The sequence below is a fragment of the Pteropus medius genome, unplaced genomic scaffold (genome assembly GCF_902729225.1).
Source record: "Pteropus medius unplaced genomic scaffold, Ma_sr-lr_union100, whole genome shotgun sequence".
In the NCBI taxonomy this organism is placed as follows: Eukaryota; Metazoa; Chordata; class Mammalia; order Chiroptera; family Pteropodidae; genus Pteropus; species Pteropus medius.
In genome coordinates this window covers 1,832,037-1,852,812 of record NW_024342471.1, presented here as the reverse complement: position 1 = coordinate 1,852,812, position 20,776 = coordinate 1,832,037, and the positions used below count along the sequence as shown (strand labels likewise).

Genomic DNA, 20,776 nt, shown 5'->3' with positions numbered 1-20,776 from the left:
TTCAGCACTTAGAAAGGCTAACCACCTAATCATGCCAGAGCTCAATAAACCAGCATTAATTACCAAAAAAGGCACTTTAAAACACATTTGACAGTGACAGTAATGCAGTGAGAAATGGTTTAAGCCCTGCACTAAACTTTGTCATAGTTCATAAAGATAGTGCATTGTCTCCGTGTGTATGTATAAATATATATATGTATGTGTATATACCAACATCCATATACAGAGGGTCCTCCAATAACATCGTTTCATTCAATGTTGTTTCGTCATGTTGATGAGATGCCATAGGAACTTAACTCTTATTTACATGAACTAGCCAATGGCAAAATTGGCTGTTATACATTGTTTTTGCTTAAAGTCAGAATCTACTGACAACATTAAGTGAGGAATATTGTACATATATATGTATATATATATTTACCTATCTTCTTAAGTCTCTGGGGAGGAAAAAAAAAACCATTTGTTTCCTTTAATTGATAGTACATAAAAATTCTAGTCACTCTATTTGGAACAGAGGAGGAGGGGATTGGTAAATTAATGTAAAAGTACCCTACTACACCTTTCTATAACAAAAAGCAGTAAAATAAATACTCAAAACTTTCCTAGGTTGTCGACTATTAAAATAATAAAATCTAGCGTTCTAAAAAAGTTTATCCCACTGGGGGAACAGGGTAAACATTTTTGGTACTATAATTCACACATTCACACACTTGTATTGCTTAAGTTGAAGAGAGTGAAATGAACAGAAGAAATTTCTCCCACAAATTCCTTCCTTTCGGTATCCAAGTTTTAGCTATATTGTGTCATTTTGCTTAGCTTAACATATAAACGAAGTCTTGTATAAATATATCTCTAGGATGTTTGCACAGAGTACTAAAAGTACTTAGAAGATTTCTGTGAAATAAACAGAATTGGCCATATGTCAGTTCACTGCATACCTCAGGCTTGGCTATTTTAGCTTGAGATTTTGACAGACCAAACTCATCTGTGTCAGAGGTGAACAAAAGGCTTACTTGTCTTTCCCCGGAACAGGTATACAGACACAATCTTATTTTAGGATATGAAAAAACAATTAGTAATGACATTTAAAGTTTAATTTCTAACTGTATAATGCCTGAGAACAAAAGTCAAAGCAATTTTTGAAAGGTTAAAAGTCAGACTCTGGGCATTTCCGTTTTTTAGGTGCTGGCTCTTCAGTCTTCTGTAACTCTAAAGTGCTTGAGTTGGATTTGAGGCTGGCGTCTGCTTTAAGGTTGTCCATGGCAACAGTGAATCCTGAAAGAAGGTACCCCCCACCTCCACTCATCAGTAGTTTGGGATGACTTCGATCTGGCAAAACCTAATTAAGACAGAAAGACAGATACTCATGTTTTCCTAAGCAGGTAAAGTACATGCTAATAATATACAGGCCAGAAATCAGAATTTCAATGATACAGGTTGTCTTGAAGATTTAAATGGACCAATTCCCAAGGAACTCCTTCATTTACATGATAGTACAGATAAAAGTACAGAAATTCGTTTCAGTGATTTTGTGTTGAAAAATAAAACTGAAGTCGTTTCTCTTAAATCTGGAACAAATATCTGGCAGCATATCAGCAAATGGTTTGTGTAGTGCTCTGGGCCTGTGTGAAGCATTCTTCCTCCTGGCTCCAGGATGCTTCATGGCCAACAGTGGAGCTTGAGTTTGTGGAGATGTAGCTACTAAACATACACCCATACTCTCCCTTTCCTAATGTCCTGTTGACTCTGACAAGACTTCTTTTTTCCTGTTACTGCAGTTAAATAAGGTAACCACCATGAAAGGCAGGGTTGCCCAGGGCTGCAGAGTGTCCTAGATTAAGTAAGATGTCCAAGCAGCGGGGAAGGGCCTGTAGCAATGGTGGAGGTGCTCCCTTAGATCTCTCTTCAAGAGGGAACTGGCGGTGAGGAATTCAAGCAGCAGAAGCTTCTCCTTTGGGATACACTGTAGCATTCACTCCCAGGAAGGCCGTGGGATGCTCCAAGTTGATAACTGAGCATGGCTACCAGGACTGCACAATTTCCAACCAATACAGGGCTCCTTTAATGGATAATCTTTGCTCTAGGGCTCCCCATCATCCTGGCTGAGATTTCCTCAGAGCAGCTTCCCTGCTCTTTCCCCCTTTCATAGGCGGCAGACCTATATGGTCTGATGACTCTCCTTGCCTAATCCTGCTCCCACCCCCTTTACCTTTCAAAGGCATTTACCCTGATAATTCTCTTATACTTCTAATTCCATCTTGACATTTGCCTTACAGAGAACCTGAACTGCCAAAAAATCCACAGTAAATCCTGAAAACTCACTGCAAAGACATCCCAGCAGGGAAGAAAAGGGTCACTTTCTTGGCTTAGGAATTTTGCTATTATCAGTTATTTCTTCTATGGTCATCTTGAGGCCTTGAGTAAACACAAACATAACTGTTCACATTTTAAATGTCTCTGGACTGGAGTTACAGAGTAATAGACCCTGACATGAGATAAAGGGGTCAGGAAAGATCAAGGTACTCTCTCTGAGTTATAGGCATAAGACTATTTCATCTCTATAGATGGAAACAGGGACATCTGTATTTAACAACTTCCCGGCACTAGTGCAAGGAGCCAGGGACCCAAGAAAGCAGCTCCTGGGACTGGCTGTAAGAACACATACCTGGTAGTTTCTGAGCCAGGTTTCAGACACCCTGAGGTTGATGACCCCTCCTCTTTCCCGCAGTTTTGTGTAGCATTCCAACAGAGGCTGAAGGCATAAACAGAGTTCTGTTAAGGATTACTCCTAGGGCCACGATATGAGAATCAACATTCGGATGCAAGAATTCTTATCCATTTGTTTCAGTGTTACCTCTTTATACTGACAGTAGACCACAAACGGCCTTGAGGGGGCCACAAAGTCCAACAAAGACAGCAGCAGTGGAGTGGGATGGAAACGACTAGCTACAATTAAACTGCAAGAAAAATGTTGGACATATTATTTCTCTATGCCCCCAAAATGGAGCATAGGTTTTAAGTGCATTTAAAATGATCATGTGTTTATTTGCGTGACTCACACAAGAGCTTTAAATATAACATTCCAGGAATTCCAAACAATGAAATCATGAGCTATTATTTTCTAGGAAATACAAACTGGATTTTAAGTTCTCATGGTACTTGGCAACTGTAAAAAGCATTTAACATTCTTAATTTTTAAAAAAATCATATGGAAACAAATCCAACATTGTGATACTGGTTTTGAATCTCTCTCTCCTTGTCAGATATCCTTAGCCTTGGCCACTAGGCAGTATCACATCAATCTGAATGCCCACCACCCATACCTAGTGGGACTATACAGACCCATCATTAGAGAAATTTCTTATTTCTTTTAAAACTCTGAAACCAGCACAACTTCCCACCTTTCTTTGAACACCCAAGAAAGAACCATGTCTGCTCCCACCATAATCAAAGCAGAGAACGCTAATCTGTTTGAAGCAGCGCCCACGAGCACCAAGATGTCTCCTACATTCTTTGATCAACGCACCCATCTGCATTTCTTTCACTCAGCAGAGCTGCAGCCTCTAAATGTCTTTTCCTCTGCTCTTCTTGTCTCCTTTGCTTTTCCTGAATCTTCAAGAAGAAAAATAAGAAACCAACGTACTGAGGTCATCAGTGAGACTTATGGAAATGCTGGTCTGTCAAAACATTTCAATAATTCATCAACCTGAACTAAAGCAACAGAAGAAGTCACTTATAAGAAAGTTCAAAACACACAAGAAAGCCCATATGTTATAAAACCATCATTAGGCTACCTATATGCAACGCTTCTGTATCCTAAAGTTTCATCCCAAACGTAGTATCACATGTGTGCACACTCCCACACACTCTTTCTCCCTTTGTTTTGATATTTATTATTTTGAGAGCTGTGCTCCACAGCCAAATTAAATCTCAGTGCTTAAATGAAATTAACCGAGGCCCTGAGGGGAATATTATGAAGGCAGTGGGGACTCTGTAACATTCTTACATAATCCTTTTTGCTTCCTCTCTCTTTAGGCTCCTTATATTTTGGATCTTGAGAGATAATTTCCATTGTTTCTTGTTCTTTGGAGTGATTGCTCTCTGAGGCTTCTGCCATGTTGTCTTCGTTCTCTTGTTCTGAAGTCTGTTTTTCCTCCAATGTGCCGTTACTTTCTTCAACCGAAGAACTGTCTTTTGGCTCTGAACATAACATCTCAGCAGAAAATGTTCCATTTAGGAGGTTGTCCACTTTGTTGAGGGGGAAATCATAAAGACCACTAAGGAAAGATTTGGGAAATCCAAAACATGCTGTTGCTGCCCGAACTGGTCCACCTCCAGAGTACAGCTGAATAATAGAGCCAAAACCTGAAGAGATAAAAGAAACAAACATCTCTCAACGAAGGTGACGCTAGACTATGCGCAAACACTCAGGGCCCTCCACAGTAAGAGGAATGAAGGTCTCTGTTCAGAGCCTGAAGGATGATGCAGCTCCTCTGCGGGTTCATTTGGAACCTTTGAATATTCCTATCAGGTGTAATATAATTCCAAAACAGAGAAACAGGAAGTCTTAAAGAAGCTTTCCCCCACTTGACACTACAGTAAAACCTGTCATCATGCAAATTTGGATGTCACATGATTGATGATTGACTCTCAGTTTCCCCTCTGTCCATTCCTCAAACAAGGCAGTTAGAAGTTCCCATCTTGTGTGGGGTCAGAGAAAGGGCAGGCAAATCAGGTGTGTTGTATTCTTCCAGAACAGAATATGTCCTTAGTACTCTTCCTGCTCGAGCACTAGCTACCCAAGAGTTTACTAAAATCACTGTCCCAGGGGTCCTAGCCAGCCACAGGCTTCAGAACCATCCCCACTGATACTGAAGCTGGAAATGACAACTGTCTTCCAGGGGTGCTAATACAATTCAGGCTGGAAGATGTGGACTGTGCAGGAAGATCCCAGGGACTAAACCTGTGGCCAACCCAAGTCATTTCATTAGCCTCACAGTAACTCAACCTCACTTTCCATGAGTTTGTACTTTTAGATCCCTCTACTTAAAGCATAGTGGGGTTTTCATGAACTTGAAAAGGTTAAATGTTACCTCCCATTCGTTCCATCATTGCACCCAGCACCAAGCCTGCACACGTTTCCATTACGATCATTTTATTGCCAGCACGAATATTTCCCAATGTCAACATCTGGGCTAGTGTATCATATCTCATGTGGCTAAGGAAAAAAGAATGATTCATTCATTTTTAGCTAAGCGAAGCCTGTTATTTTAATAATCATTTTTCAAGTTTTGTTTTATAAAAATTATGTTAATAAGATTAGTGCTTTGGAGGCAATAAAAAGGACTTACAATTTATGAGATAGGAGGACACTTTATGCAGGTGAGCAAGTTTTCCATTTTACTTAAAATTATGACTTTCTTAAAGCTATATTTTCCCCCAATAATACTTTTGAAAGGAAACAAAGCGTACTTAATTTTTCCAGGTTCTCTGGCATAATACATAATTGAAAGGATGCGGGTGGATGGTTTCACAACAGTAATGACAGCTTCATATCTGGGGGAAGAAAAAACAGAACATAAATTTTAAAAAACCAGCTTAAAAATATCTTGTTTTTAATAATATATTTATAAATATACGAAAAGATTTAATGTTTCCATTCTCTTAAAACAAAAACTACTTACTTCTTTTTCTTCTTTTTTATATATTTATCTTGAGCAAATTCTGTCTTGTCTCGGAATGTTGTACTATTTTCAATCAACTGCTGAACTATTTCCTATAAGGAAAGGAGCAAGCAGATTTCCTGAAACTTTACTCGCAAAACAGATCATTTTAAAGATTTCTTACCCCAAAATGTATCCAAAGGCATGATTCTCCAGTCCCTTTTTCATAGACGTCCAAATGGATAAACTTTGTATTTTTTTTACTCTATCTAGAATTTGTATTAAAATATAAGTATCTTATAGCTTCAATTAAACCAGAGATATACAATTAAGAAAGAGGAGAGGTAAAGGGAACTGTCAATCTTGAAGACTCTGGCTGAAAACATTCCTGAAAATAAACATAGTTAAGCTCTTTTATGCCCTAAGTTATTAAAGTATCCTTTGATAACAATATTAGTAATGTCATTCACTTATCTTCCTGCATTAAGAAATGAAATTTTTGATATATTGAATTGCACGTACATTTTAAACTATTTCTAACAAAAATATATGGTATTTTTCCAGTTACCTTAGGTAAAGTCTGCTTTAAAAACCAAGCAATTCCCTAAATACCAAACAAAAGCAAAACACAATATTCTTTGAATATTACCTCTCCTTTAATGCCCTTGTCCTTTAAAGCTTTTATGTCATCTTGAGTAAGTTTCTGAGATTTCCCATCATCAACTATATTTCGATTATCAGTGCCCGCTTCTTTGGTCTCTAAGGAAGAAAATTGCTTTATGACATTTATGATCTGCTAATATTTTAGTTTCTTCTAAGTTCATACCCACATTCGGCTTATTGGCCACTCAAATTTGACCTTCCGGTCCACTGCCCCCACCCAGCCCACAATCTTTTCTTGCCACGACTACTCCAAGACTGTAACTCATCTTCCGCTCCCACTCTTGCCTCCTCACGATCCACCTGAACACCAGAGTTCTCTTTTTAAAATGCAAATTGGCTCATCTATTCCTATTCTTTTATGGCCTTTCTTTTTTTCTTTTTTATTTTATGAGCAGTGCTTGATTTATTAGCATTAAAAAACAGTTCTTACATAAAAAACAAGCTGATTTTTGTTTAAGTGTTAAATGCATTCCTTAAATATTAAATCAAATTTAAAGCATGAATTACATGAATTGTTTTTCCTGGAAGCACTTAAGTGAATGAATATTTGACAATGGAGATATTGAATGCACATCATGCAGGCACCAGACAGTCACAGAGTCCACATGGCCTGCTTGTCACAGTGCATAATCCAGCAGACACTGACTGTGGGTGCCCACACACGTCTGCATTTGGGTACAGAACTGAATTATTGTTAAAATCCAGGGCTGCATGATATATAGAAAATTCATTTGCATGTTAGAATACCAACTACATACAGCTAAGGAAACCTTGCTTTAGGTCCATCACAGCTAACTTGCAATGGTGAGTTATAAAACTTGGGGCAACCAACGAAAATTTGCAGGACAAATGCATGTAAATGCCATGACCATTCAATGCCTAGCCCCATGTGATACAGCTGTCTCTCCTGTCTCTAAAGTAGTCACAGGTAGCACTGCAGAGCAGAAGGCACAGGACACCACCCTCTTCCCTATTCTGTGCTCAAACGCCGAGAACACTAAGAGAGGATCAGGGCCCTGCATGTAACCAAGCCACAGCATAAGACACAGCCCTCCTCATCCTGCCACAGAAGGTAGGCCCTCAGAAAGTCATCAGAAGTGTCCACTTGGCTGTTCGAGCATACCCCTGACCAGGCTCCAGTCCCTGGAGGGTACTGGGCTCAGTCATTGGTGCTCGAAGTATCTGGGTTGCTCCAGTAGGTCTGGCCTCATTTCTTGATCCCTGTATTCAGCCGCATTGCTCTTCTTTCTGTTCCTTAAACACTCCAACCATAGTCCCACTGCAGGGCTTTGGCATCTGCTGCTCCTTCTGCCTGGAATATCTTATTACAGATCTGAATGGCTGGATCCTTTCCATCATTCAGGGCTGAGCTCATCATTTTGGCCACCTCCCTGTTTTGTCATCTTCATAGTACACATCACCATCTGAAATTATGCTGTTTGCTTGTCTACTTGATTATTTTTGGTGTTCTCTACTGCTAAATAAATTTTATGAGATGCTCTATCATATGAACTGGTATAATCACAGTGCCTAATCATGCCTGGAACATATTTAGTGCTTAATAAAAATATGGTTGATAATTTAAAAGTGTGTAATTAGTTTCTATCAGAACTTTAATCGTATTTTAATTAATTTTAATAATTATTTAGGTATTTTTATTTTATTAATATTTTAAGTACATTAATTTTAATATTTATTTAATTTTTATTAATAATAATGGCTAACATTATGGGGTCTTTATTATAGGCAAGGCACTGTTAAGAACTTCCTATATGTCATATGACTGTACACTTGCTATAGCTTAGGCATGAAATGTGTTTATGGCCCCATTTTACAGATGAGGATATAAGACTTAGAGAAACCAAATATCTTGCCCAAGGTTACAAGACAAGTAATGAAGCTAAAAACTTAAACCTTAGTCAGCTGAATTCAAAGCCAGACCTCTTAGCCTCTACCCTTTATGCTAACTACCCTTAGGCTGTTACTTAATTTCTGGGCACTGCACCGGCTCTTACACTGAAGTGGCAAGGACTCATGGGATTAAATGCCTGGCCCAAGGCCAGAGAGCCAGTTAATGATGGGCTGGAGCCAGAATTCAGGCATCTCAAAGCCAACGGCAGATCTTGCTTCGTTCTACCAAGGTACAGTTCTTAGATTATAAATTTAGATTTCTTTAGGAATAATCTGGGCTATCACTTTAGAATTAAATGAAGTTGACAGATTTCTGACTATGCAGCTCAAGAGCATCTACCTCATACATCCAAAGTAGTGTACCTGAAGTAGGCTCTTCCTTCTTCTTCTTAGGCTGAAGATTTCCTCCAGCAGTCACTTCAAATGTGGTTCCATAACTATGGCCAATGACATTATCCAGATAGAACCACTGTTTTTCAAAAGTTACTTTTCTGGGGAAGAAAATACAATCAATGAGCTGAATCTTATTTGTATTCAGTATAGGAAAGATATGTTCAATTTAATTTATTTCAAAACTGAGCTCCACAAAGGATGATCAGCAGCATTACCTCTGAACACAAACTAACAAATGAACTAGAGAGAATCTGGTTGGGGAAGAGACATAAATTAATAAAGAAATCACAAAAACATTGACTTTGGAATGAGAAACAAGAAGAGAAGCTATTCCTCTTTTGAGGCACTGGTCTGACTCCAATTTGTACTGTTTGACAGGATGTCCAAACTCAACCTTCACAGACTTTCTTAATAGCATAAAGAATCGCCAAGATTGCTAGGCCACTGGACACACACTGTGACACCCCTTGCAACTTACACAAGAAAACCGCAAAACTGAACAATCATTGAGATGACAGGGAAGAAATTCCCTGGCCTAACTGGCCATTTTCTTTGACAATTATCTAGTAAAAGCAAATTATATCTACAATTAAGCATTACTGACAATCTATACATTTGGAAATGGTGCCTAACATCGGTGACGCTCTATGGAGGACCAGGCAATTTTAGCTTTTCCCATTAACCAGTTTTTTATTTTATTACAATTTAAAAGGGAAATCCCATAAAAACACAAATCTTTCCCTTCAAAAGAATAAAAGTAACATCCACTGATTGTCGACCAGCGGCTAGGTAGTATGTGCTAGATTTTTGTACTTTTTGATTTAATTCTCACAGTAAGCTAGTAATCTCTCTCCAGAAGAGCAATCCAAGGTTCAGGAAAGTGTCTTGTCCAAGACTCACAGTTACAAAGAAGGAGCTGGGATTCAAATTCAAGTCTGCCTGACCCCAAAGCCTGATTCTTTCCACTATACCACACAGGTTACCTAGCAAAGACCAGTGAATCTCAGGAAACCCTGCCTCGCTTCAAGATGCGGCCCATGTCAACAGAACTGCGAATCCTGCAAGACATACTGATTAATTTTCTTCGTGCCCCAACCCACACCTTCTCTTCCTTACTCTGTGCCCCTGGAGGCACAGACCACAACATTCAAGATCCCTTGCTGAAGGCTTCCCAATGTTGTTAGACCCTGGGTGCATCACAATTCTCTATTGGTTCTTTAAACCTTGCCTCCCCTCTGTATGTGTATGTGTCACGTCTTCATTAAATCTCCTCACTTGAGCTATCTGAGTGATCCTAAGTGTCATTAGAAACCGGTGTCATTAGATAGGGCCAGTTCTCTTTACTGGGTGCTCAGTTACTAACACATAACAGACAAAATATTTGCTGACATAAATGTTGGCAGAGAAGCTGAAACTCAACTCAGGCCAGATGTGCATTGCCCTGCCCCCCGCCCTCATCCTTTGAGCACCCAGTGCTAAGGAAACACTGGCTCTGAGCTAGGTTGTGTTTATCCCTCCGGCAGCTGGTCTGATGTGTAAAGGAGGGTGTGTCATTCAAATTAATAGGTAGGACAAGCGGTCACTGCCCTGGTAGGAAAGTGGGACCAAGTCAGAGGGATGTGAAACCTTATCTCCACTGGGAAAGAGTGGAATTTACAGCCTCCTTCTTGAGAGCCAGATTGCTTCTGCCCAAAAACAGGAGTGCGGCCCAAAGAGAAGAGTGAAGCGGGAGTCTGGCCTGGGATATAGCTGAGCTCAGAGTCATTTTCTAAATAAATAAAAATTAATTCTGTGGCTTCTGCCTAGAAAAGTGATAAAAAGCATTTCCAAACTATAAGAGCAGATTATTAAGTATACTCAAACAACCACATTTCAAAATTGGGCAACTTAAAAGAATAGTATGAGAAAGAAAAGAAAAAAAACCCAAAGTTTTACCTGTACAGTCATTATACAGTTGTATAACTTTTGGATCATTCATTGAACTTTTAACTTATGAATTACAGTGCACTGTTATACTCCAATTTAAAAGTTTAAATAATTATTATTGGCACTTTCCAAAACTTATGTACTTGGAAGCAGGCATATATTTCTAATCAGAAATTCTGAAAAGTAAAAAATCCTGGTTTCAAAAATACAAAATGCAGTAGTGACGACAGATAGTCATAAAATTTCTCTAATGTCAACCACCAAAATTAATATTTTATCAATGAGGAATTTTAAAATTCTTAAAAGCCTGTGCAGATATTACATTTCTAGTCTAAAAGAAATCCCTCCCCCCTTGTATATTTTTTTAGCGATTGGTGCTTGTGCAAAGAAGATCGGTTGTCAGCAGTTTGGTGCTTTGGGGACTATTACAACTATTTTGTAATGACACCTGTTTCACTTTAAATACCAGTCAACAGTTTGATTCATAAAGGGTAAAATAATTCATCTGAAGTAAGCAATTATCAGAAATTCCAAGTCTTACAATAGCTAACCTTACGGTCTGCAGAAAGCTGTTCACCTGACACCATATTCAACTTACTTCTTCGTCAAAAGTAGTACAAGAATCCAACTCAAAAGAAAGCTTAGTTGTACTTTTCAGATAACTAACCAAAACATCCCAATACATTTTCACTATTAATAAACAATTGGGACTTAACAACCATGCCACTCCAGCCAGAAAGCTATCAAAATTCCCACTTACTCTAACGCTAAATCAGAAAGAGAACTTATCAGCAGGTTCACAAACCAAACCTAATTTCAAGTTCAGAGACCCTGAGCAAACTGCTTTTGGGAAGTTCAACTTCTCCAAACCTCATATCCCCCTAATGTAAAATGAGGGAACCCTAGAGTGATGCTACATTCCACGGGATGTTTCCTAACATTATTCGGTGTAGACAGGTAGTCCCGTGTTTGAGTAAAGAGAAGCGCCCAGAAGACCAAACAAGGTCACAGAGGTTTCATTTTTGTGGGATTGATCCTGGTTGAGGGATTAGGGAGAAGGAAGGGTCTATGGGAAAAGTGCGGGCGGGGGAATCCGGGCGGCAAGTATGAGATCGGAGGATGAAGAGTGGGTTCTGTGAGAAAAAAAGGAGATCCCAAGAACCTAGGGAAAGAACCCCAGTAACGGGGTGGGGGCGGGGAGCACTCAGCCACTAGAAGACCAAGAATGGAAAGGGACTCTGTGGAAAGACTGAGAAGGATGCCGAAGGCAGAGGGCCAGGTATGAGACCATGGAAGGAGGACTCTGTAGAAAGACAGGAGGGTAGAGGAGACCCTAACGGCCCAGGATGGGATCCTGGGTGAAAGGCCGTTGTGGGAAGATCCAAAAGGAGATAACGAAAGAGGAGGTTGGGGATCAAGAGAGCCAAGAATGGAATTCTGGTGGGAGAGCTGTGGGAAGACCTGGAGGGAAGGAGTATCTAGAAGATGCGAGCGGAAGACCCTTAAGGCCAGCAACCTGACTTACTTTCTCCGCTGGACTTGCACTGCTTTGAACACGTCTTCCCGTTTCAGCACCACGAAGTCTCCGTCGCGGATGTGGTGGTCCCCGGGATTCGGTGGCTGTGGGTCCGGCTGCTCCCCTGAGCCCTCCATGACGCTCAGCGGGTCTCCGTGCTGTGCAGCTTCTCCCCAGCCCCCTGCGCCCCGCCCCTCGTCCTCCGCTGTCTCTGCTGCCAGCCTCACTTCCCACAGACCACAGGGACGCCGAACCCTCCGAACAGCACCGCCCCCACGTGCTGAGCACCGCTTCCGCTTTCCGGGCCGACCCTCGGGACAGCTTCCGGGAGCCTCAAGGCCTCTGTCTGGCCGAACTCTTTGATTGGCTGCACTCCGGCCCGCCCCAACTCTCTCGCGGACCCTTGGACGGAAGTTACGTCACAGCAGCGCCAAAAAGGAACTTGGAGTTCAATTTGAGGCGCCACAGCTATTCGGGAGCCTTCGCGTTTTGGATGGAAAATTAGGTCCCCAAGCCTCTTCAACAGATGAGATTCGGCCCCACGGGGCGACGTCAGAGAACTACAGCTGAAGAGAACTGCGGGATTTGGGCTGGGGTCACCTAAAGACTTCGGGCCTTGGAGTTTCCTCTCGGTCCCGCCGTGCTTTCCCCGGGCGGAAGGGAGAGCCGGCTGGGTGGGCCCATTCCTACCCGGGAGCCTGCCCAGGCGTGAACTAGGACAGTGTTGGGACATCTGTCCTTTGCCATTCAAACCGCGGGACTTGGGCAGGGGTCACCTAAGGACTTCGGGCCTTGGAGTTTCCTCTCGGTCCCGCCGTGCTTTCCCCGGGCGGAAGGGAGAGCCGGCTGGGTGGACCCACTCCTACCCGGAGCCGGCCCGGGCGTGAACTAGGAAAGTGTTGGAACCTCTACCCTTTGCCAGTCAGAACTTTGCCTAGGGATCCGTAAGTGAACTAGAGTATTAAAGAAGCACAGCAGTCCCACGAGTGGCTCCTTTGCTTATTCTTCAGTCCTACTTCATTTGTGTTGGAATTTTTACTACTTATTCTAATCCTATTTCGTTCGGGAAAGACGGCATGTAGCGTTATCGAAGGAGCGCTTCAGTTTGGGAGTCTGAAGACGGAGTTTTGAGGTCAATACTGACCCCAAACAACTTTCATCTTGACCAGTTTCTCTGGGTTTTAGTTTCTTAATGTGTGACTTAGTCTAGACGATTATCAAAGTCCTGGTTTGCCCTAATATGAACTTTATTACTTAGAAATTTTTAAAGATGTGGATACATTCTCATAATGAATTGCACTACGGTATACGGGTATATTTATCTTTAGGATATGAACTCTTTTTAAAAATACACTTTTTTAGAACAGTTTTAGGTTTATAGAAAAATTCACAAAGTACAGAGTTCCCATACAGATCTTTTTCCCTCCTTGCACCCCCACTTCCTATATGAGCACCCTGCCTTAGAGTGTGATACATTTATTGCAATCAGTGGACCAATTCAATACATTATTAGCTATAGTCCATAGTTTACATTAGGGTTCACTCTTTATGTTGTATAGTTCCATGAGTTTTGACAAGTGTATAAGGTCATATATTCACCATTACAGTATCATACAGAATAGTTTCACTGCCCTAAAAATGCCCTGTGCTCCACCTATATGAATTATTTTAAAACCTTGTTTTAAAGGTCACTTATATTTCAATTTATTGATATTCAGCCACAAACTATGGATCTGAGTTTAATAAAACTTGCTATGTACAAAATAGAAAAAAATGTGAAGGGATAATTAGCAAAACATAATATGTAAACATATAGATATGCTTTCCATAAAAACTTGCATTTCGATAAATTTACCTAAAAACTGCAAATAAACCATCTAATCAATATTGACCTGGAATTGATTTTGCTTCCATTGTCTTTTTAACACAGTTGAGGAAATCTGGAAGACTTTGGTCCCTACAGAGAAAGAAAAGTTGAAGCTTGTTTCTGTGTACCCTATCCAACTCCAGAAAGATCCACCTTAGTTGCCTATGTAAGAATATCTTTGTATCTGATAAAAGTGGGTAAGACACTGCAGGATTGATTATAGAAAGAGCTATGATATATTCCTAGTGTCTCAGGTCAGGATTATGTTAAGCCAGTGCTGCCTTATAAGTCTCAAAACACTATGAGATAGCAAATAAGCTATCTCAGAGTTAATTACCTGTTTTGTTTTTATTTCTATTGTGAGAGCTCCTTGAAAACAGATAACAGTACCTTTTCTTATTTTTATCTCATGAGCATCCAGTATACTTGGTTAAACACTTATGGTATACCTTAAAAAGAGATGAGGATTAGAAGAGAAATGGGCTTATACCATGGTGTATAATGTTACAAGCCCTGTTTGCTAGTCTCAGACTAGAATATATTAATTTTCACTTATGTTAATACATTTTTAGGAGCACTGTTTCCCCTATAGTTTTGATGCAGACTTTCCAAATCTCTATCTTTTAGAAGACATGAGTGGAGAGTATAGAGGTAGAGGATTTGGACGAGGAAGATTTCAAAACTGGAAAAGAGGAAGAGGTGGTGGGAGTTTCTCAGGGAAATGGAGAGGAAGAGGACACAGACCTGATCTGAGTAAAACCACGGGAAAACCTGCTTCTGGTAGGGGAGGTCAATGACTGTTCAATTTTTTTTCCTTCATGAAAGAATCTATTCATGCCTGGCATACAAAGCAGTTTAACTTGAATTTCAGTCTTTTACTGATGTAAAATACCCTTAATGTGGTATTTATTAATATCCATAATTCTCACTGAAGCTTACAGTTTAATATATCAAGTTCTCATTGTTGGAAAAAGCAAATTTGAAAAAAGTTTACTCTGTTTCTACTAACTGTTTTGTTTTGTTTTCAGAACAAACCCCTCAGTCTTTGCTACTACAATCAACATTGGATCAGTTCATACCATATAAAGGCTGGAAGCTTTATCTCTCCGAAGGTAGACTTAAAAATGCAAGAAGTATCATACATTATCATTTCTTAACTTGTCTTTTGATGCTATATCTCATATTACTATAATTCATTTGCTTTCTCATATATACTCCTTTTAATATTAGTTCACCAAAACATTATGTTTATGTTTTAAGAACATCATAGTTAGGTTTTGCATCAGTCAGGAGAACAGAAACCACACTAGGTATTTCAGAAAAGGAATTTAATACAGGAAATTAGATATATAGATGGAAGACTGAAAGAGCCAAAAGGGAACATGAGGTAAGCCCCCAGATAGTGGTAACTTTAGGAAGCAGCAACTATCCTTATGACTGAGGAAAAAAAGAAGTTCTGAGGTTACTAGAACCTAGGAATTCAAAGGAAGGGCCACAGCATAGTTGTTGTTTTGACTTGTGAGAGGTACCCTGCAAAGCTGTGCTTAGACTACTGAAGCAAATTAAGCTGGTTGCTGCTGGTAACTCTGGGGGGAGGATAGCACATTTGGTGCTCGCTGGAACTGTAGCTATCCTCTGCAGCTGGAAATGCTGAAAAGAATTGGAAACAAGAATAAATTCCTTTCTTCTTTGCTGCCACCTCCCATTCTCTAAAGTACCTCTAATAAAATGTACAGCTGAAACTTACTGGATCTTGTTAACCAATGTCACCATAAAATAATTAATTATTTAAAATTAAATAAAAATAAAGTACCTCTGGCAGAACCTGAGTCTGGGAAATGCAATGTGCTGATCCTGATCATAGAATCAGATTAGAGTGGGATTGGAACTGAGAGATAATAACCAATACAGTTTTTGTATAAACACAGTTAAGGAATCTCCCTTTTATAATACAGGACACCAGCTAACATGATACATCTGTCTATATCGGTTTGAAGAATTGTCTTTCCTATGCTCTTACAGCATCTATATGCTTGTTAGTTTCTTATGATATAGATACGTAGATACATAGATAGGTAGCTAAGTTTTTTTTCCACTAGACTGTACAGAGCTTAAGAGCAAGGATCCTGCCCCAGAACAGGTACTCAGTTTTAATTTTTGAATGAATAAAGTGCTTTATGGAAGTTTTTTATATTGAGAGTCTGTTTTTTTCCTAGTACAGAGACAAATATGTTTCATACTACTTCATTGTACTCTTTCTGTGTGGGAGACTAATTCAAAAATGTTACAGAACTTTATAAAAGATAGCTTTACAGTTTTGGGACCAGAGTCAAGTGGTAGACTGTCTCTCCCCTGATCTCAGGGAGGGATTTGACAAGTGGCATTTTGGACTAGTATTTACTTTGTAAAGACTGTCTTCAGCTCCGTTTCAGAGTAAGAGTTTAGTTTGTGTGTCTAGCTTTGGCTTTATAGTTTTTGTTTTAAGCTTTATTATGTAAGCTATTTGAACTAATAGGTGCTATTAGGTGTTAAAGTTTTATACAAAGATTCCCAGATATTAGTGCCTTTTTTTATTTTTTATACTTTATAATTTTTTTCATTTTTTACAGTTGACATACAATATTATATTATTTTCAGATGTACTACATAATGATTAAACATTTATATAAATAGGAAATGATCACCCTAATAAGTCTAGTACCCATCTGACATAGATATTGGTGTTTTTAGGGAGAGATACTGCCTGTCTGCATTTTAGATTATGTGAACCTAAACTTGTTTCAGAGTCTTAAGTATTCATTTCACACTGCTTTGTATCTAAATGTAATCAGAATGCAAAGCAATTGGAAAAATTCATCTACTATGTATATAGTGTTTCTTCTGTCTCATGAAAATTATGCTTGTGTGTATGTGATTATTAGTGCTAATGCCATATTCTTTTGATTAGTTTACAGTGAGAGCTCTCCTTTTATTGAGAAGATTCAAACATTTGAAAATTTTTTCACAAGGCATATTGATTTATATGATAAGGTAAGAGTCTCATAAAACAAAAAGCTACTAGTCCACCTTTTCGTATCATCTTATTGAACAGTGTATTTGAGGTGCTAGTGACTGTGATCATAGACACTGGAGCCATCCAGCTCTGCCACTTACCTGCAGTGTGAACTCTGTTGAATTATTTACCCTCTCTGTGCCTTGGTTTTCTCATCTAAAAGGTGAGGACAGTAGTATTACTAATACCTACTATAAGGGTTGTTAAGAGGCATAAATAGTAAGTTAATATAGTTTAAATATTAGAACCGTGCTTGGCCACAAGACAATATTTATTGTCATATAAACATGATATGCTTTTGTAAAGTGTGTAAATTGAATGCTCAGTTATAATTGACTGAAAAAGCAATTATTGTTTTTATACCTTAATATTTTACAGGATGAAATAGAAAGAAAGGGAAGTATTTTGGTGGATTTTAAAGAATTGACAAATGACGAAGAAATAGCTAAATTGATACCAAATGTAGCAAATGAATTAAGGGATACACCTGAAAAAACCTTGGCTTGCATGGGTCTGGCAATACATCAGGTAAATATTCATTTTGTGAGACTTTTGTCAACATTTTAAAGGAAGATTTCACAGTGATAGTACCTTCTCTAAAAGATACTTAGTTTTTACATACAGGTATTAGCTAGAACTGAAAGCTCGCAATCCTGTCCTGAATGATATCATTCATTCTATATGCAATAGCTTACTTGAATGTAACATTTTTAATTTATTTGAATTAGTTTAATCTTATTAAAGATTGTGTGGAAATTAAACCTTGTTTTCAAGGAGCTATATAATCTCATAGGGAAGATAAGACAAGGCCTTATGGTGTTATCAGTTATGAACTTGGAACAAAAAGGCCAAACTCAGATTTAGGTGACATGAGGCAAGTCACTTAATCTCCCTGAGTTTGTAAAATTGAAAATAACAATATGTGCTGCGCCTGCCTGAGTTTTTCTCAGGATCTGATACTACAGTGTATGTAAAATCATTTTTTAGGCTGATAAACACATCAATGCTTAAAAGCAAAGTATAGTAAATCTCAGGACTTCTATCAAATAAAATCCAAATCCTTTACGTGGCATTGAAAACCTTCCATTATCTAATTCAACTTCCTTTCCCCACAACTCTTCTTCATTCACTACCATTCAGCTAAGCTGAGCTCTCTCCAGGATACTCTAAATACTGCTATCTCTCACATGTGCTGTCCATTCAACATAGAATGCCCTTTGCCTTGCATATCCGGATTTTTTGGGCCTAACTCAATTGTCTCTCGGTGAAACCTTTCTCACGACCCCTTCTCAAAACTCACATGGTATTTCACTGTAAATTTATATGGTCCTTATAACAAGAATAGCTGCATATGTGCATCTCATTTCCTCTTAGATTATCAACATACTGTTTTGAATGCAAGTAGATATTAAATATTTATTTAATGTCAAATGCCAAGGGAGTGGTATTTGGTATTTCAAAAGTCATCTTTATTGTCTCTGTCTTAATCAGTGAATTGGGAGAAGTAAAAAATATTTTTTCACCAGAATTTGTCCAGGAGATAATAGCTTAGGGAGCTCCATAAGCACTTTTAATATTAGGTTTAGTTGGGACAAAAGGTACAGACAGGGATGGTAAAGTTTTCCTATCCAGGGATAATAAATCATAATCCACTATAAAATAAGTAGTCACAATTAAATATTAGAGTTTTAAAGAGCTGTTAGTGTTCTGTTAAGGTTCTGTTCTAAACTGTTTATAGTCAAAGACTTCATATTCGCTATAAAAAAGTTCTTCAAGATGATATTTTGTTTTCCAACTTTTGAGTGAATGTCCTATTTAGGTATTAACTAAGGACCTCGAAAAGCACGCAGCTGAATTACAAGCTCAAGAAGGATTGTCTAGAGATGGAGAAACAATGGTCAATGTGCCACACATTCATGCAAGGTGAGGAATTTGCTGGTATTTAGAATTGGGGCATTGAAGACTGTTTAAGAATGAGAACCTTAGTTTATAAAGCCAAAGAAATCAGTTAAGAGTATAAGTTCCTTGCTGTCTCATTGGTCAGCACACCCAAGTGAACCCATTGAGAATTCATTAAAGAGATCATGACCGAATAAGCTTTTTCTGCCCAAATATGTTGATTTCCCAACCTGCAGATTTTGGTAAACATTAATTTTGGATGTGTACTTATCAAGACCCTGCTGTTTAAATTAATAATCCATGTAATACACTAAATGATGTGATTATATTTTGTTAAAATTATTAGGTTGCTAATAGACACAGAACAAATGGAATTTTGTTTTTTAATTCATCTTTATTGATTTTTCCCCCTTTTTCACTAGAAAACAGCCAATGGGACAAGAAGAAAAGAGAAAATTTAGCATTTTTAATTTTTAAGAATGATTTAATTTTGGTGAAATTTTTGATATATTTAGGGATGATATGGTTTGAGAATTGCATAGTTGTGAAAATGCAAATAACTTCAATTTTCTGTCCATTGTAAATTCATAGATAAATTTGTCCCTGTTTTTGCTTTTAGGGTATACAACTATGAGCCCTTGACACAACTCAAGAATGTCCGAGCCAATTACTACGGAAAATACGTAGCTCTGCGAGGGACAGTGGTTCGCGTCAGTAACATAAAGCCTCTTTGCACCAAGATGGCTTTTCTTTGTGCTGCATGTGGAGAAGTTCAGAGTTTTTCTCTTCCAGATGGAAAATATAATCTTCCCACGAAGGTAATAGCATGTATTTTAACTGCATCTTTATTTACTTGGCAGAGAAGGCAAATCAATTTTCAGAAAACATTTCCCAATGTTTCTGAACACAGAGCTTATTTTTATTTCTGGTTTTTAAATTGTGAAATACTTCAGGGTACACAAAATAAATAAAACATTCTTTTACACATCACTCGGAATTTATGTTTTTCCAGCCTCAAATATATTTTTAAAGATATATAACATAACTGATAAAATTAGTGTCAAATTTTTTTACCCCTTGTTTATACCTTTCTCAGAGATGATCATTATCCTGATGTTAATGTGTATCCTTTCCATTCATATTTTTATATTTTGATTTAATAGATACACCAAGTTTTCTTTCCTTTATTTGGCTGTTTGAAAGTGTTCCTTTTTTTCTTAACCTTTTTAAAACCATAGAAAAGTGCAGAGAATAATGTAACTAACATCTGTATGCCCACCATTGTGAGTTGGCAAATATTAATTTTTTTTATTTTTAGCTTAATTTTTTAAACAAAAATAGTTAAGTATTAAAGTTGAAGTCTTTCTGTTTTCCTCCCCAGTTCCATTCACTTTGTTCCATCTCTAGAGAGAGCCACTTTTGTGAAATTAGTATGTGTTCTTCACTGCATTTTTATACTTGACTATGAATGTAGAGTTTGTTTTCTTGCATATATTACATAAATGGTATACTGAATGTAACATTTGGCAACTTTTTTTCACGTGGTTATTTTGGAGTTCTGCCTATCTTGTTACACATCTAATGCTTTCATTTTTACTGTTGCGGAGTATCATTTTCCTGGTGAACATTTGTGTGCTTTCCAGGTTTTTTTTTTGGTTTTTTTTTGTTTTTTTTAGCAGTTTCTCAGTTATAAGATATGCTTATTTTTAACTTTATTAGATGTCGCCAAATTATTTTCCAGAATGTTGGTCCCAGCCTTCACTCCTACTGGTAGTGTTAAGCAATTACTATTTCCCCATATTTTTATTAACACTGATGTTGTTAGGCTTTTTAATTTTTGCCAGTCTGATGGGTATAAAATGGTAGTTCATTTTTAATATGAATTT

General features: G+C 38.3%; 2 protein-coding genes across 16 annotated transcripts in view; one reads left to right on the top strand and one right to left on the bottom strand.

Annotated features, from left to right (window-relative positions):
• Positions 1–463: 463 nt before the first annotated feature.
• Positions 464–12,428, bottom strand: TRMT6 (tRNA methyltransferase 6 non-catalytic subunit). Its single transcript, XM_039863766.1, has 11 exons — positions 12,082–12,428; positions 8,601–8,728; positions 6,313–6,422; positions 5,685–5,776; positions 5,473–5,556; positions 5,094–5,218; positions 4,007–4,365; positions 3,527–3,612; positions 2,855–2,957; positions 2,666–2,752; positions 464–1,339 (listed from the first exon to the last, which is right to left on the bottom strand). Exons 1-11 carry the CDS (start codon positions 12,207–12,209, stop codon positions 1,148–1,150), a joined length of 1,494 nt encoding a protein of 497 aa, XP_039719700.1. The 5' UTR covers positions 12,210–12,428; the 3' UTR covers positions 464–1,147.
• Positions 12,429–12,490: 62 nt separating this feature from the next.
• Positions 12,491–20,776, top strand: part of MCM8 (minichromosome maintenance 8 homologous recombination repair factor) — a 30,678-nt gene continuing 22,392 nt past the window's right edge. The window contains exons 1-8 of one of the 15 annotated variants that reach the window (XM_039863756.1): positions 12,491–13,016; positions 14,003–14,105; positions 14,570–14,728; positions 14,968–15,051; positions 16,887–16,969; positions 17,370–17,519; positions 18,811–18,914; positions 19,510–19,708. In XM_039863756.1, the coding sequence (XP_039719690.1) occupies positions 14,572–14,728; positions 14,968–15,051; positions 16,887–16,969; positions 17,370–17,519; positions 18,811–18,914; positions 19,510–19,708 (777 nt within the window). In that variant the 5' untranslated portion in view covers positions 12,491–13,016; positions 14,003–14,105; positions 14,570–14,571. The other 14 variants (XM_039863751.1, XM_039863760.1, XM_039863750.1 and 11 more) reach the window with 14 other exon arrangements.

Excerpts from the sequence above, each read along its gene's own strand:
- TRMT6 (XM_039863766.1), bottom strand. The coding sequence starts at position 12,209 with ATGGAGGGCTCAGGGGAGCAGCCGGACCCACAGCCACCGAATCCCGGG. Across the intron at positions 5,777-6,312 it reads ACAAGGGCATTAAAGGAGAG|GAAATAGTTCAGCAGTTGAT; the intron begins GTAATATTCAAA and ends CTTTCCTTATAG. Across the intron at positions 1,340-2,665 it reads CCTGGCTCAGAAACTACCAG|GTTTTGCCAGATCGAAGTCA; the intron begins GTATGTGTTCTT and ends TGTCTTAATTAG.